General features: G+C 35.3%; 4 protein-coding genes across 9 annotated transcripts; 1 reads left to right on the top strand and 3 right to left on the bottom strand.

The window, feature by feature from the left end:
- Positions 1-116: 116 nt before the first annotated feature.
- Positions 117-2224, bottom strand: Tbcb (tubulin-binding cofactor B). Its single transcript, XM_071774484.1, has 6 exons — positions 1842-2224; positions 1624-1767; positions 1426-1513; positions 1153-1344; positions 992-1064; positions 117-910 (listed from the first exon to the last, which is right to left on the bottom strand). Exons 1-6 carry the CDS (start codon positions 1959-1961, stop codon positions 793-795), a joined length of 735 nt encoding a protein of 244 aa, XP_071630585.1. The 5' UTR covers positions 1962-2224; the 3' UTR covers positions 117-792.
- A 583-nt stretch (positions 2225-2807) lies between these two features.
- Positions 2808-7025, bottom strand: LOC139810703 (sentrin-specific protease 1). Of its 3 annotated transcripts, none has more exons than XM_071774477.1 (3): positions 6819-7025; positions 5772-5889; positions 2808-5425 (listed from the first exon to the last, which is right to left on the bottom strand). In XM_071774477.1, exon 3 carries the CDS (start codon positions 5355-5357, stop codon positions 3612-3614), a length of 1746 nt encoding a protein of 581 aa, XP_071630578.1. In that variant the 5' UTR covers positions 5358-5425; positions 5772-5889; positions 6819-7025; the 3' UTR covers positions 2808-3611. The 3 variants fall into 3 exon arrangements, with proteins under 3 accessions (XP_071630578.1, XP_071630581.1, XP_071630579.1); XM_071774480.1 differs by having other exon boundaries at positions 2808-5330; XM_071774478.1 differs by lacking the exon at positions 6819-7025 and adding an exon at positions 6533-6761.
- Positions 7026-7783: 758 nt separating this feature from the next.
- Tasp1 (Taspase 1) lies at positions 7784-11071 on the top strand. Of its 3 annotated transcripts, none has more exons than XM_071774481.1 (10): positions 7784-7967; positions 8185-8304; positions 8396-8463; positions 8557-8828; positions 8900-8979; positions 9112-9179; positions 9254-9370; positions 9463-9646; positions 9715-9866; positions 10025-11071. In XM_071774481.1, the coding sequence occupies exons 2-10, from the start codon at positions 8265-8267 to the stop codon at positions 10115-10117; spliced, it is 1074 nt and encodes a 357-aa protein (XP_071630582.1). In that variant the 5' UTR covers positions 7784-7967; positions 8185-8264; the 3' UTR covers positions 10118-11071. The 3 variants fall into 3 exon arrangements, with proteins under 3 accessions (XP_071630582.1, XP_071630584.1, XP_071630583.1); XM_071774483.1 differs by having other exon boundaries at positions 7785-7911; XM_071774482.1 differs by lacking the exon at positions 7784-7967 and having other exon boundaries at positions 7977-8304.
- Positions 9357-14545, bottom strand: Sotv (exostosin glycosyltransferase sotv). 2 transcript variants are annotated; one of them, XM_071774475.1, is made up of 9 exons: positions 13458-14543; positions 13209-13392; positions 12994-13133; positions 12684-12909; positions 12437-12617; positions 12175-12341; positions 11883-12026; positions 11463-11591; positions 9357-11401 (listed from the first exon to the last, which is right to left on the bottom strand). In XM_071774475.1, exons 1-9 carry the CDS (start codon positions 14186-14188, stop codon positions 11180-11182), a joined length of 2124 nt encoding a protein of 707 aa, XP_071630576.1. In that variant the 5' UTR covers positions 14189-14543; the 3' UTR covers positions 9357-11179. The 2 variants fall into 2 exon arrangements, with proteins under 2 accessions (XP_071630576.1, XP_071630577.1); XM_071774476.1 differs by lacking the exon at positions 9357-11401 and adding an exon at positions 11673-11734 and having other exon boundaries at positions 11495-11591; positions 13458-14545.
- Positions 14546-14801: the final 256 nt, after the last annotated feature.

Here is a 14801-nt window from a genome sequence, read left to right as displayed (position 1 = left end):
GAAATTTCAATGCAGGAAGTAGAAGAAATGAATAAACTCTGAAATCATGCAGCCGAAAAATCGAAAACGATAACATTGGAAGCTGAATTGTCTACAAAAAATTAAAACCAAAGATGTGTGAAATAAATTGCTTATATTCTCTTGTGTTTCGTTTGTTTAACAGATTTAAAGCTCTTAAAACGCATATCAATGTCTGTGTCACGAATTTAACTCAAGAATGATATAATCTTGAAACTAAATTGGAAATGTACAAAGGGAAAGCATAGGTACAAATTTTGTGTTTACAAACAACTATGATTAATTGTCTAATTCTAAATACTAACAGTTGCAGCCTTTTTCTACGTCAGCAATAGTATTATATGCATCCAGGATTGGAAAGCTGGATACAATTTCCAAATATCAGTTCAACTTATTCAAGCAAGATCAAAATGTTCAACATTGTATTTGATATATCAATCATTCGCGTAATTATAAGGCCAATAAAACCATAAAAGTATGTGAAGAAGATAATCATGAGTGCACACTACGACATATAATTTGTAATTTGATAATCATATACTAATATTATTTCGCAATTACTGTTCTTCGCACCTTATGCTGTTTTATTATCTGTATTTTCAGACTTAGGAAACAAATCTCATCAATTGGTGACCAGACACAATAAAGCGTAAAATACAGAATTTTAATTTTTGTAAGTTCTATTTAACATTTAAAGACTATGTGATATAAAGCACCAAGTTTTAAATTTTTCATAAAAAAAGGAGATGTCCGAAGACAATTATGACAATTGTTTTACAGTTCTTCGTCCATGTTGAAATCTTCCTCGGGAAAATCTCCAACCTTCACGTGTGCTGGCTTTACAAATCCACCATACTTCGGGGGACATTCGAAGTATCTTTTACCACCGACACTGTCGACGACATAACAAATGTGAGAAAGGAAGAAAAATAAAGTAGTAATATATAATTAAATTGGAATTAAATATATTCACCTCCCATCGTTCTTGCCAAGAGGCTCATCGTATTTAACACCGATCCACCAGCCTTCTTTGAATTCAGTTTTACCTAAGAAGAACATAACATTTAAACATAAATAATAAAAAAAATACTTTTAGTAAAAATATGACTGTAAACGTGTTAGGATTCTACCAACCGACATATAAGATAGTAGCTCTTCGCCTCGGCTGATTTGGAACGGACACTTCGCAGCGGTCTCCAACTTTACATAAACCAGCCAAGTGTTCCTCCGCTTCTTCTTCCAGCTTCTTCTCTTCCGCTCTTCTTCTCGTGTCTTCCTCATTGTACTTTCCCAGCTTATTCTTCTCCAGGAACGCCTTAACGGTGTCTGCCAAAAAGTATAAATAGAATATACATCTTATTCATTCTTATTCATTTGATTATAAGATAAATACAAACGTATTCTCACCTGTCTTTTTAGCGTACTCCTCCTCAGATATCTCAAACTTCTTCACATCGTCTAGATTTTGTGCAATGCATGAGAAATTATCGATAACCTGCAATTTTTTGTTACATTTTATTCGCGATTTTGCAGCTGCAGATGATCTAAGTAGATGTAAGCCTCAGTAAGATGTAAGCTTTCGTGTTGCAGTGTCTGCATACTCACGTGTATCCTCATCCCATCGTCGATCGGGTACGATCCCAAGAGACGCTGTCCTTCCTCCAATCTGCCAATAAGCTTGTCATTCTTATCATAAACTTCAACAGTCATCGTGGCCGAGTTACCGCCGGTAAGAAGCTCCAGTTTGCCCTGCAATTTCGCCTTGTAAATTTCTATATGTATATGCACAAGCGATTAATTTAGGAAGAAAAGAGGCGTCTTACCTTAAATTCATGGATAGTTATACCCTTCTGAAAACGACGTTCCACCCAACATGATTCCTGGCCAGAGTTTGTGATCGATAAATTCACAAAATCGGACGTGACCACACTGCACGCGCTCATTTTACTTGATATTTGCGATATCCGGCTACTGCGGAATAGGTTAACCGATTTCAGACGTTCGCGTATCTCTTACACCATTGTTTCCGAATGCAATTTTAATGAATTTGTTAACCCTATTTCTGTATACAATCGTATGAAATAAATTCACGCGCCTAGTGTTTTCTAGTCGCGTTAATTACAGAAGATGTAAACATAAATAACAGTTTGACAGAACTCATGAAGCTCCAGCGATGTCTCATCCCGCCATTTAAACCGATATATATATATATATATATATATATATATATATATATGTGTGTGTGTGTGTGTGTGTGTGTATTCATGTGTGCGCTAGTCGCCGTCAAATAATTGTTAAATAAGCTTGCATATTAATTATACAATATCAATTCTGTTAAAGAGCTTTTTTATCATTTTCCTTTTATACTGTTGTTTATATGTTTTAAGAATGTCCAGAAAATATACAGAATGAGTCACATAACAATTAGGAAGTTATTTCAAATTATTTCAATATCGTAATTTGCTTTAGAAATTATTTAAATAACAATAATACAATAAATACTATTAATCAATTTTAAAGTGTGTTTATACGCACCCACACACATATACATGGTGTTAGGTACTGAAATGAGAGGAACATATAATTATATTTTAAAGAGAAGAAAAAGAGGATGAGGAGAAATAAAAAAGAGCGTAGAAAAATATTATATTTCACAAAATATTATTTTATGACTGAAGAAATTAGCTTCAATAAATATCTTACATTTGAGACCGTAACAACATAGCATTAGATGCGTGTGAATGACAATTTGAGGGATCGAAAATAATACAATGTCTCTGCCAAATATGTTCATTAAAGTTATTTATTTTAAAGTCATACCTAAATTAATACGCGTTTTTGTTGTATTAATGTGGATAATCGTAAACAAAATATCAATACTATAATCCAAAACTTCAACTTTATACATAAATTAATTCCGAAACGAATAGAAAATATACAAAATGTTAAACACATGTTAAATTGAAAGTGGTGCGGCTGTACAGTCATGTACGGAAGGATTGCCACACTTTCATTCAGTAATTTCGTATTCTACAAAAATGAGATTTCGTCCTTACGACTTTCGAGGGTCACGACGATCGTGAAAACTCGTCAAAAAAATAAAAATATTGCAATCCTTTCGTCCATGATTCGTTAAAATGATGAGACTACATCACCGTCTTGCTTGTACAGCGAAAAAAACACATTTTCATACCTATATATGCACATGTATATCTATATTAATTTGTTTACACTTTATCCGAGGATAACCGAATTATAATTATTATACAAGATAAACATATATATCTCTCTCTCATTCTCCACGTCGTGTTTTAAAACAGAAATGTGCTCTTAAGAAATAGAGATACGAGATTTTTCGTTTCTTTTTTTAATGACAAAGCACAGATTACAGAAAGGGGTTAAAACTTTCTCTCTCTTTCTCTATTCTTTTCTCTTTTTAAGAATAGTAGTACAGAATTATGATGTGTTATTTCCAAACAATTCTCCAATAAATTAAGCTGTTCAAGTTTTATTGCAGTACAGTTTCATATCGTTAATCTGAAGTTTCTCGATAGCATTTACCATTTTCGATCTTGTCGAAGCAATAATGACGCTTACAAAAGTTTACCCTTCAGTATCTCATAAACCATTTTGTTCCTAAAATACGGCATGTCCTCCTGCGTGAACGTTATCTTTTTGTTTGCACAGACGTATTCGGCGAACATGCAAGAGAATACGCCACAATCGCTGCCGTTCATTTGTTGCGGAATGTTCCTGGCGGGCTTCAATTTCCAGTCATTCATGTTATAAGGTTGTTTCTTTTTGTCTAAACTCTCATCTTGTAAATATTGTTTTAACGCCGCCAGACATTTTGGATTGTTGCTGCCCATACTATCGTAATAAACAATAGTTTTATTCCTGAAATCTACTATTGACATACACCAATGAATGTCCAAATGTACAGGCACAACCATAAGATCTTGCGCAAATATGTCTACCTTCCTGGTCCATCGCTTTAGCGACGAGTGACCGCCCGACAGAAGTTTTGGATAGAAGAACGTGTTCATCGCGTGTACTTTTGGATAGTTATCCGAAGATGTGCCTCTGGCGATCAGCAGATTCATATAAAAGTTAATAACTTCGTCGTTCAGCCAATTCAAGTCGGCCAGCGTGTGAAGATCCTTTCGGGTGATTCTCAAACCGAAACCTTCTGCAAGAACCTCGCCCGAGGGTCCTGGCGCGATTGCGCTTCTCACTTCTCGCAACATCACGTCGGTTAACGTCGGCAACGCCGGTTCCTCTGGCTCTTCCCGGTCTTCTATAACGGTCATGCACAATTTCATAGAACGCGCCAGCTGTTCTTCCAGGGCTGCTGCTCGCACGTATCTGTTGTGCTTCGACAGGACGCATGTCATCTTCTTCAGTTCTTCGGCCTCTCGGTTCCGTTGTTCAATACGCTCATCGTACTTCTTATTAACTTGCGGGATGTAATCTTGCCTCATGATAGCTTTCGCGGCCAGCTCGTCGCGCAACGAATTAGTCGCGGCAACCTTAATAGGCAACCTTGACGCAGGAGCACGTCTCACTGCACCACTGGTACTGGGTTTATCAATTGGAATTATTTTATTGGACTGCAGATATGCCATGACCTCCTTGTCAATCCTATAGTTTGAAGTAGGAACTATTTCTTTGTCTATTCTAGCACAGTTTGACATGCTGCTTCTATGGTATGACGGTGTCATCGTCTTAGGTATATTAGCGACAGATGAATGACTCTTGTTGTTGCGTATTAGTATTTCCGACTGCTTTTCTAAGTCAATTACTTCTATGGATTTACGCCTCGGTGTGTATTCCGTACGTTTATCGAATACCTGTATTTTATTTTCTGGAAGCAGTTTTTGCAACATTTCTTCATACTGATATTTCTCCTTCAGTTGATTAGTTTTGGATAATGTGGGAGACTTGTGACAGGTGTCCGGCATCCTGTGTTTGTGATGGCAAATAAACTCCTTAGGCGATTTACTGTGATGCAGGGGAGAACAGGTACACTTACAACTGGAATACATAACTTCGCGTATATCGTAATGTTGCGGCTGTTTCTTATGAGTACCGTTCAACTGTGCGCACGATTTTATCGGCGAGCATTTCTGCTCGCCGAGAAACGTGATATCGTCATCGTCGCTATCATCAACGGTAACATAACGCGGCTCCCTTGTATGTGCCATGTTACAATTGGATTTAAATTTCTTGGGTGTTATATATTCTCCTTCAAAGTTGCGGTCCTCGGAAGCTTTCCGTTTCTTAGAACCTTCATCCGCCCATCCTAAGATTCTCTTCAGAAAATTAAATATCATGGTCATTTTTAATATATATATAGATCCTGATTATATTATTGTCCATTCAATATATGTTATTAGTGTAGCTCGATCTAAAAAAAAACAAAAAATAAGAAATTCTTATGTATAAATGTTGCCCTTAATATAATTTTTATATATCTTATACTTATACATATAAATATTACAAAGACAAAAACCATGCAATGAAACTTTATAGCAAACTATAGATGCCAAGGGGGCTATATATCCCATATATAATACTAATGATATGCTCATCCAATTCCAAATTTTATTTATTTTGTATAAGACAGATACAGAGTGGGATATCATATAACGTTAAATTTATCTGAAGTCGAAAATTATAAAACTGCATTTAATAATAAATATAAGAACAATCTTCAATGCTTTGACATTCTTTTACAAAACAGGATTACTTACATTGGGCTTTTACATCAGGAAATTAGACAAAAGGATGTATAACCAAATGCCGATCTATATCTCGTTCGATCTCTAACAAAGCCACCGAGTCTGTGAGAACTGATAATAAGAATTCAACCTAAAAGAAAAGACCATCGTTATCATTTGTACCTCACAAAATTATCATCAATTAAAGTAATTTGGTCGCCTATACTATTCTGCGCTAATGTACAATAAAAGGTCTGTTTGTTTTACTTGAACGTACACTCTCTGTACTTAAAATAAAATAGGTATGTTTAAAGTTTAGCAAAAGTGAGAAGAAAAGTTCTAGTACAGTCCATGCATCAATAAAAGAGCTAAAGATTACTTGTGATTGAAATAAAACACATATAATTTAACATCAGACAAAAAAAGAAAAAAATACAAAAAATTCAGCTATAAAAAACAAACCTAAAGACTACTTATGATTATAATCAAAATGAAATATATATATATATATATATATATACATATATATATATATACACACACACACACATATAATTTAGTGGCGGACAGAAAAATAGAAAGGATAGAAAATACAGAAAAATTATCTCTCAGCTACAGAAAACAAACTTCAAGATTATTTATGACTGAAATGAAAGACATGTAATTTAGTATCAAACAGAAAAAGAGAAAGGATAAGAAAATACAGGAAATTTAGTTACAAAAAACAAAACTTATACATAAAATTGTTTAATTATAAAAACACAACGGAGACGCAGATACATATATATCTTCACCGGAAAAGATACCCGATACCCGATGTCAAAAGCAATTTTTGGCGGAATATACATTGGATATCTCAACCAGGACACTCTGTGTCGCACTTTCGTGCCCCGATGCCTTTTTTCACACGTAAAAACGTCCGTAGATCCGGTCAGTGCGGAATAGCGCGGACGTGCGAATTCATTATGAATAAAGAAATCTCGATTATGCAAATGTATGCGCAACGACGTGACGTGAGTGAGGTTAACCTCATCGCGCGCGCGGCGTGCGACGCACGGACGTGTTCCGGTCGATGCTTACCCGAGGGCTGCGCCGAATTCGCCGTACGTGTCGGAGCGGAGCCTGGCCCGGGCGACGCCTTCTCATCCGGCCTCTCAGACGCGCAATTTGTCGTCCATGGAACATTTAATTTGGCAAACGTCGCGAACATAACCAGCGGTGGCGTACCCTCCGCGTATCGCGCTCTCGGCTACCATACTTTGCGCGGAGCAGGTTGGCCACTCCCGGCCCGCGTATTTTTTCGACTCAAGCGCCTTCTCTGCTTCTCTCTCGATCTCCTTTTCCTGCCGCATATGATACACGTCTGATTGGTTTCGGAACGAGCAAAAAGGAGGGAAAAGCCGAATCTCGGATAAGAAAAATTATTCAGACGCATTTTGTAAAAATAGCAAATTAATAATATAAATCTTCGACCTTTTGGTAAAAACAAATTTTCGTAAAAAAAAAAAAAAAATTATAAATACACGGTCGATCGAGCTTTTAATTTCAAATTATTGAAATTAGAGGGATTTAGGGCGCAATAACACATACATATAACGTTATATGAGATTTATTATTATTATTAGATATACTGCATATTTATAACGTTTTCGATTCAACTCAGCCAATATAAAAAACGCTATTAAAATCGTCTTAAATATGATCTTGAGATGTTATATCAGATTCTCTGGCTGGATAGAATTTTAAGATTAAGTACTTGACATCCGGCGCTTGACGATTTCAAGCAAGTTTTAGGTGATCTTAACTTATTATAAATGCCTATAACTAATTATTGTAGTCTCGACATTTTGGTGTTGGACTTTTCGTCTCAAAATAATCTCAAAAATCTGCCCTTGAGCACAGTTCAACCAGTTACGATACTTAGTAGCCCGCTAGTATTGTTCGTTCGTTCGATTTCGTATCCACATGAAGTCAGTGACGTTAGTCGCATGTCGCGTTGCGCACGCACAAGCACTATACGCAACCTACTTCAGCTTCAAGGAGCAGTGCTCCTCAGTGCTCCTGCAGCAGCACTGAGCAGCACTCATCTCGTGGAGTCTCGCTTTGTTTTCGTTTCGACTCATGCGTTTGCGACGAGTGGTTCACGCGTTGAAAATAAGAGGCAGTTAAAAATGTTCGCATATACGTACAGTTTTTAAGTTCTTGAAGAAGAATCCGCAAGATCGCAAGGTCTCACAAGAGTAACAATTACAATTAACTTTAATTATGTGTTTACAAAGTCTGAGATTTCTTTGAGGACACACCGGTGTCGTCGACACTTCGATTATGCTATAAATTTTGTTTAAATAAAAGCCGTACTGCCAAAACACTGTGATTTATTATGTTTAAAACTCTTTTGTGTTAGGTTGATTTTTAATTTTATTCATCTCGGTACTCTCTGTTGCAGCCTGCGAAGAATTTTGTACTCCGAGAGAAATATATAAATAGAATAGAAAATATATACTCGAGAAAACAAGATTCAGTCTAATGAGTGATAATAAGCAAGGATTTATTGCTGTACATGTTGGTATGTAATTTAGGTATTTAGGCATGACTTGTAATTAATACATATTCGTATCTAAGCTGTCGTAACATTTCGTTATTTTTTTTGTTGGCAGGTGCTGGACAACACTCGGCGTCGCTCAGGGAAAAATATCAAAAGTTATGTCGCGATGCATGCAAAGTGGTAAGATTTTCAAGCAATTTAATTACACGTGATATACATGTCTATAATTTTCTGTAAATTCTGTATTTTCCTTATGGCTATATGTTTCATCAGGCAGCACAAAGTTTGAAGTCCAATGGCAGCGCATTAGACGCAGTGGTCGAAGCAGTGGTTGTATTGGAAGATTCTCCTATGACAAACGCTGGATTCGGATCAAATCTCACGTTGAATGGAACGGTGGAGTGCGATGCGAGTGTAATGGACGGCAGCAGTTTGCAGTATGGTGCGGTCGGTGCGGTTAGCGGAATAAAAAATCCTGTTTTGTTGGCAAAGCGTTTGTGTGAGCAGCAGTCCATTAAGTTTGCATACGGCAGAATTCCACCTAGGTGCTCCTCTAGTTTTGAAATGTTAACGATTGTATTTTAAGCATTGTTATTAATAATTCATTCCTTATTAGCTTTTTGGTTGGAAATGGAGCACATATCTGGGCACACGAAATGGGCATACAAATTTTACCACCGGAACAATTAATATCAGGTAGGTATATAGAATTTACATAAGAAATGTTTAAGTTTTTAGCAAACCAAATTGATTTATAGTTTCTATGTATAAATTGCAGTATTTTTTATTAGTGTATGTTTTACTTATTTATCCAATGTATATCCCCAGTGAGAGCACAAAAGATATACAAGCATTATAAAAGAAAAGTGGAAGGTTGCAGTGCCGAGGTTCAAAAGGTATGAAGAAGTTACTTTATATTAGTTTGATTTTAAGTAAAATTTATTTAATCATTTATTTAATTATGCTGTAGTGTGCTAAGAAAAGGATGGACACAGTAGGTGCGATATGTGTTGATGATAATGGAAATATCGCTTCGGCTTGCTCGAGCGGTGGTATAATCTTAAAATATCCCGGAAGAGTTGGGCAGGTATTTATTTATCATATCGATATTTGTACAAATACATTTTTTATATGTAAATTTCGTTGTAGTTTACCGAATTTTTTTTGTTCTGATTTTAGGCTGGAGTATGGGGCTGTGGTGCCTGGGCTTGCAAAGATACTCCATATTCAGTAGGCACAAGTACTTCAGGTTGTGGAGAACATCTTGTGCGCACCTCGTTAGCGCGTACAGTTGCGGAAGCTATCTCAGATACATCTTGTCCGACTACGAGTTTGCATCGAGCAATGAGCACAGATTTTATCGGTATGTCGCAGATTTAGCATAATTGACGATTAATGAAAGCGATGACAAACTGTTTGTTTTGTCTTCAGATTCGAAATTTCTCCATGGACTTGAACAGAAACTCGGTGGTGTCATCGCTGTACGGTATTCGCCACAAGAAGGATCTGGCGATTTTCTCTGGAGCCATTCCACAAATTCTATGATAATAGGTTACATGAATACATGTGAACGTGCACCACTGGTATGTATTCTATAAAAGTCTTTATATACATGTTTATATATATAAATGTAAAATATTTCTTTCTAAATATTTTAAATTGATTTAAAAATAAATTTCTAAAATAATCATTAATATGAAATATAAGTCATCTTTGTTAAAAAAAATCCATTTATTTCTAGAGTTACATGTCGGTCTTACCATCGCATGAGGTAGGTAAGAAAGCTGTTGTCGAAGGTGTCTGCTTTAAACTAACAGAACCTGACAAAGTCTGAGAATGAGATTACATACGTCATCTCTCAGATGTAATAAACTTTTATAAAGAATTATTACTTACAGCCTAAAATATCTTATATATAAAATTTTTATATAAAACCACGATAATTTCATGAAATACATAGATGCTGCCATTAAATAATTTTCCATGATCACAATTTTCTACAGCAAATATATTTTCCTAAATTTTATATTACTGTAAATTACAGGTACCTTGTATAAATACAATGATGATTACTGTTAACATGTGCAAATACAATCCTGGTAACAATTTGAAATAATCTTTTGTTTATATCGATTTATATGTTTTTATATACAGAAATATTTCACCTATTATATAATACATATAAAGTACATGTGTATATAGTGTCCCATTACAACCAACAGAGTCTAGAGCTAAGGTGATATCGAGATCACTTTTTAAATGGAATTGTAGCTAATTATCCAAGTGTGTAATCATTCTTAACAAAATCTACAATTTATTTCGAAAGGAAATAAATATATTTGACTTTATCAAGAAAAAAAGATTGGTTTACAATCAAAATACTGTACAATTTCAAAAAGAAAATTGATAAAGTAAATATACATTATAAAGTTCAAATAGGAAAAGAGAGAACTTGTGTCGTATACCAAGGGAGATGATCGAAGGCATCTAACCCCTTCAATCGAAGAGACTCCAAAACAATTTTTACAACTCATTGTTATTCATAGCTAAATAACGCAAAGCGAGTTCAAACTATTATCACGAATACAGAATGTAATACGAGTTTTAAAAGATTTTGTAACAAACCAGCGTTACGAGTGAAATATTTTTATATGCTATTGTATTATAACCATTTTCATATAATATTGTAAGAAAAAATACCGGATCTAATTTAGCTTTGAATAAATCTGACTCTATTATAATTAGACACTTTATATCTCAACTAATAAATATGTACATTCTCGATAAACTGACCTTTTTTCTTCCTTTTCAATAGATTTCTAACCAGGATCGTAGTACTACGATTTATATCAAACTGACTTCCATGATTACTTCAGTAGAAAACTATATACACAAATTATAAACTGCCTATGTCGTTGAATCGTTTCAATTTCTCCGGAAATACGTCTTTGAAGAGCACCGGATCTGCACGAAACTCAACTGACTCCAATGGCATAGTCCCATAAATAGAAGAAAATTTATTTATACACTGTGTTCGTTCCACCATGTGCGTCAAATCCGCGGACAACATTTCGGTATTGGTACACTCGGGACATCGGAACTTCTTCTTTGGTGTCACCTATAAGATTTTAGACAATTTTTTAGATAACGCCAGTACATTGGTTAAAAGTCTTGCCTACCTTTAATGGTGCTTTTCCAGTAATATTTGCTACTAGAAAATTCATCGCGATGTCCTCGCAATTCATGTGCTCGTCGACCCATTCCTTTATGTCTCCAGGCATGGCCGTAGTATACATGTAATTCCAATACTGAAAGACATTGAGAAAGACGTAAAGTTTCATGTGATAATTGCACGATCCAATGCTCGTATGAGAAATGGTGTAATTTACTTTGTTGGATTAACTTATATGTTCTTGAGGTGAGGATAACAGGAGAGGATGTTAGTTTTTTGCTGGAAAAAATAAAATCAAAGGACTTTTAGTAATATGTTTGTGACCTGAAATGTTAAATAAAAATGTTGAATACAACATAATTGAGCGCGTTGTTGAACAGAGAACAGCATAAGCGTTTGTATTGTAAGTTTAACAGCATCAGCTTACTTTATGATGAAAAGCCGCCCCTGTTAAAACCATAGAAATACTATTCGTCCATTCGCTTTCGTACTTCCAACAGTTAGTGCCATTATCCCACATATGTAAGCGAGACGGAAATCCAACGATTCTATCCGGGAATTCTCTCCACACCTACAAGTTTACCATATATGTTTACAATATATGTTTTAATTCAATTAGAGTATTAGAAAAAATAATATAAATATACTGTGTATGTAATTTTCAAGATATATAAATATCTCAAATACTTGTATAAATATTTCAGACAAATTAGCGATACCTCATAAGCGAATTCCACTTCATCAGCAGTCAACATGATAATATCATCATCTATTGATAACACTGCTTCAGTTTCAATCTCGTCATATGGATAGAAACGGTTGGACAACTTATTTTCTTTCGTTTGTATTACTTTTAATGGCTTACTGACTTTTGGCCACCTAGTTGCTACAATGTTACAATATTGAATTATGAAGAATAAAATTAACGTACGTACTTAAAACTTAATAGATAATTAAGATGAATATATTAAAAGTTTTTACAATGCGGTGGATCTTTGTGCTGATTATTCCAAATTACTAGAACTTTGGACAGACTCGGCACCTTCACAAGTTTATTAATTAATAGGAACAGCAACTCCAGTCTGTCGTACGTTAATATTACGGCAGTAAAGCCACGTGTCTTAGGAGCAGTCACCGGCAGAAAAAGTGGTGAAGGCTTTCCCTGCATAAAACGATTTGCTTGACATGGGAAAAGCTCAAGCTTCCTTGTTTTAGTAATTCTATCTACCTTGTAAGGTGATACGTTCCAATATGAGTAATCTCGCGTTAAATACGGAAATACGCGATCCGCAAGTATTTCTAATGTAGTTTCGGTGATCTTCTCCATCGAACTGAAATAACGATCGTAGAGCCACGCATTCTGTTCCTGCATCTCCGTGATGCGTTGGTGAGATATCTTTTTTAGCAGTTGTATCGTTAACAAAATGTCAACTTCACGTATAAAAACAGCAGCTCTGACGATAAGAGAGAATTATAAATGAAATGAATCATGTATTAAAAGATAATATAGAAAATATTTATTTATGAGTGCATCTTACTTGGTCCAATCGATTACGTCATGAAATGGCATTATTAGAGAATCGGCTATAATTACAGGTATACAACCAGCAGCCATCGCGTCCAAGAGTGCACTTTGGGCAAGTCTAGCACCACGAATTATCAGACAAAATGTTGCTGTCTAAAGATAAAAAAATATACTTTTAATCATGTTTTAATAAAGGAAAATATTTTGCATTAATTACAATTGTATTACTTGCAAGCTATCAGGATACTTGTATATATCTTCTCCTATGCAACGTATTGTATTATTCATTGGATTAAAATGTAGACATGGACCCAGCACCAAAATGTCTTTTGGATACGTCGTTTTTATTTCCATCAAATCTTGCTCAAAAGCAGTATTAATGTTGATTTGCGAAGACATCACTAACCATAGTCTAAAATACAAAACAATCGTTACTACATATATGTGTAATGAGAAACAACACGTGCATGACATTACCTCATATTACTATGATTCGTTTTCAGATTATTTACAAGTGGACTGTAGACCGGTAGACTAATGTCGAAGCTAGGCCTGTATGTCAACGATGACATTCCAGCGCCTGCAATCATCGCTCTCCCTACCGGTACATCGATGACCGTGTTGTAGTCTGGTACGCTTCCAGGCACCATATTGAAGATTAGATGATTCTCTCCTTTGTTCCAGAAAGGTAACGCTCTCAGCGCCTGAGAGACCTCTTGTAATCTCAATCTATTCTGGTTGAGAGTGTCGATGGAAGGAACAAAAATGCAAGCTTCGTATGGGTTAGGAGTATAAAATTTACTGCTGATAATAGCACTCAGAACTTGATAGAACTCTTTCGTCATCTGGCCAGTTACCGGTCTATTCGCGGAGTCCAGGTATACCTTGAGCGGATAGACGTACACCAGAAGCTTGGTCCCCTGGCTGCCACATCGGTACACGTTGAAACAGGAGAAGTATGTGCAAGAAGAATTGGTCGCGTCTGCTGCACTCGAGTCGGCAGGTAACGTTTGGCTGGGCAAAGCGTTTATGTCGCTCAACGTTATAGGAATATGTTCGGAATGTTTCTGTGTATTGCCAAATTTGAAATAGCACACCGAGATCAGTACAATAAATAATGTAAATAATAATAGACATATCATAAAGATATTGTGATAATGGTATGAAATTCTGTTGGCTTTATGTGCTATACGTGCCGGTAATACCATGTCTTTTTCTCTTTCTTTCTCTCTCTTCCTATGAGATATCGCAAAATATATTGTTCTATACAGATCTCATTCAAGTATATAAATTTCCCTTGTAATAACGTCAAACATCTGCAGAGGGTATAGTTGACAAGTTGACATGTGAAAGAGAGCTGTCACATACAAGTATTTATCTCGGTACGTATGTAATTAAAATAATTCTCATTGTTAAGATCACCCTTCCTCTCGTTTTTGGATTCAGAAAATTGTCATTTAGACTATTAGTGCAAAACTAAGAATACTTTATGATGTAAATACGGTGTGAATACATAAAATTCTGTCATGGTGAGGTTAGGTTATATTCGTAAAGTCAATCAAGTTTGTTCGTTTTATTTGCGTCCTTTGTACTGAACATAAAGGTCTATTCACGGATAACCAAAAAATGGACCAATCACGTATCTAATACAAAGAACATAGTAATATGATACCTTTTACGCTAAATTTGGTCTATTTTTTTTTTGTAATTATAATATTATTATTTATGTAACAAGGTTTTAGAGAAATTGTAACCGTAAACATTAAATGAAAAAAATCTTTAGAGGCTCAGAAATTCTCTAATTGCGCGTCAATTGCACGA

The sequence above is a fragment of the Temnothorax longispinosus genome, chromosome 3 (genome assembly GCF_030848805.1).
Source record: "Temnothorax longispinosus isolate EJ_2023e chromosome 3, Tlon_JGU_v1, whole genome shotgun sequence".
Taxonomy (NCBI): domain Eukaryota; kingdom Metazoa; phylum Arthropoda; class Insecta; order Hymenoptera; family Formicidae; genus Temnothorax; species Temnothorax longispinosus.
Note: the sequence above shows the minus strand (reverse complement) of the source record. Positions and strands in the feature narration are given on the sequence as shown.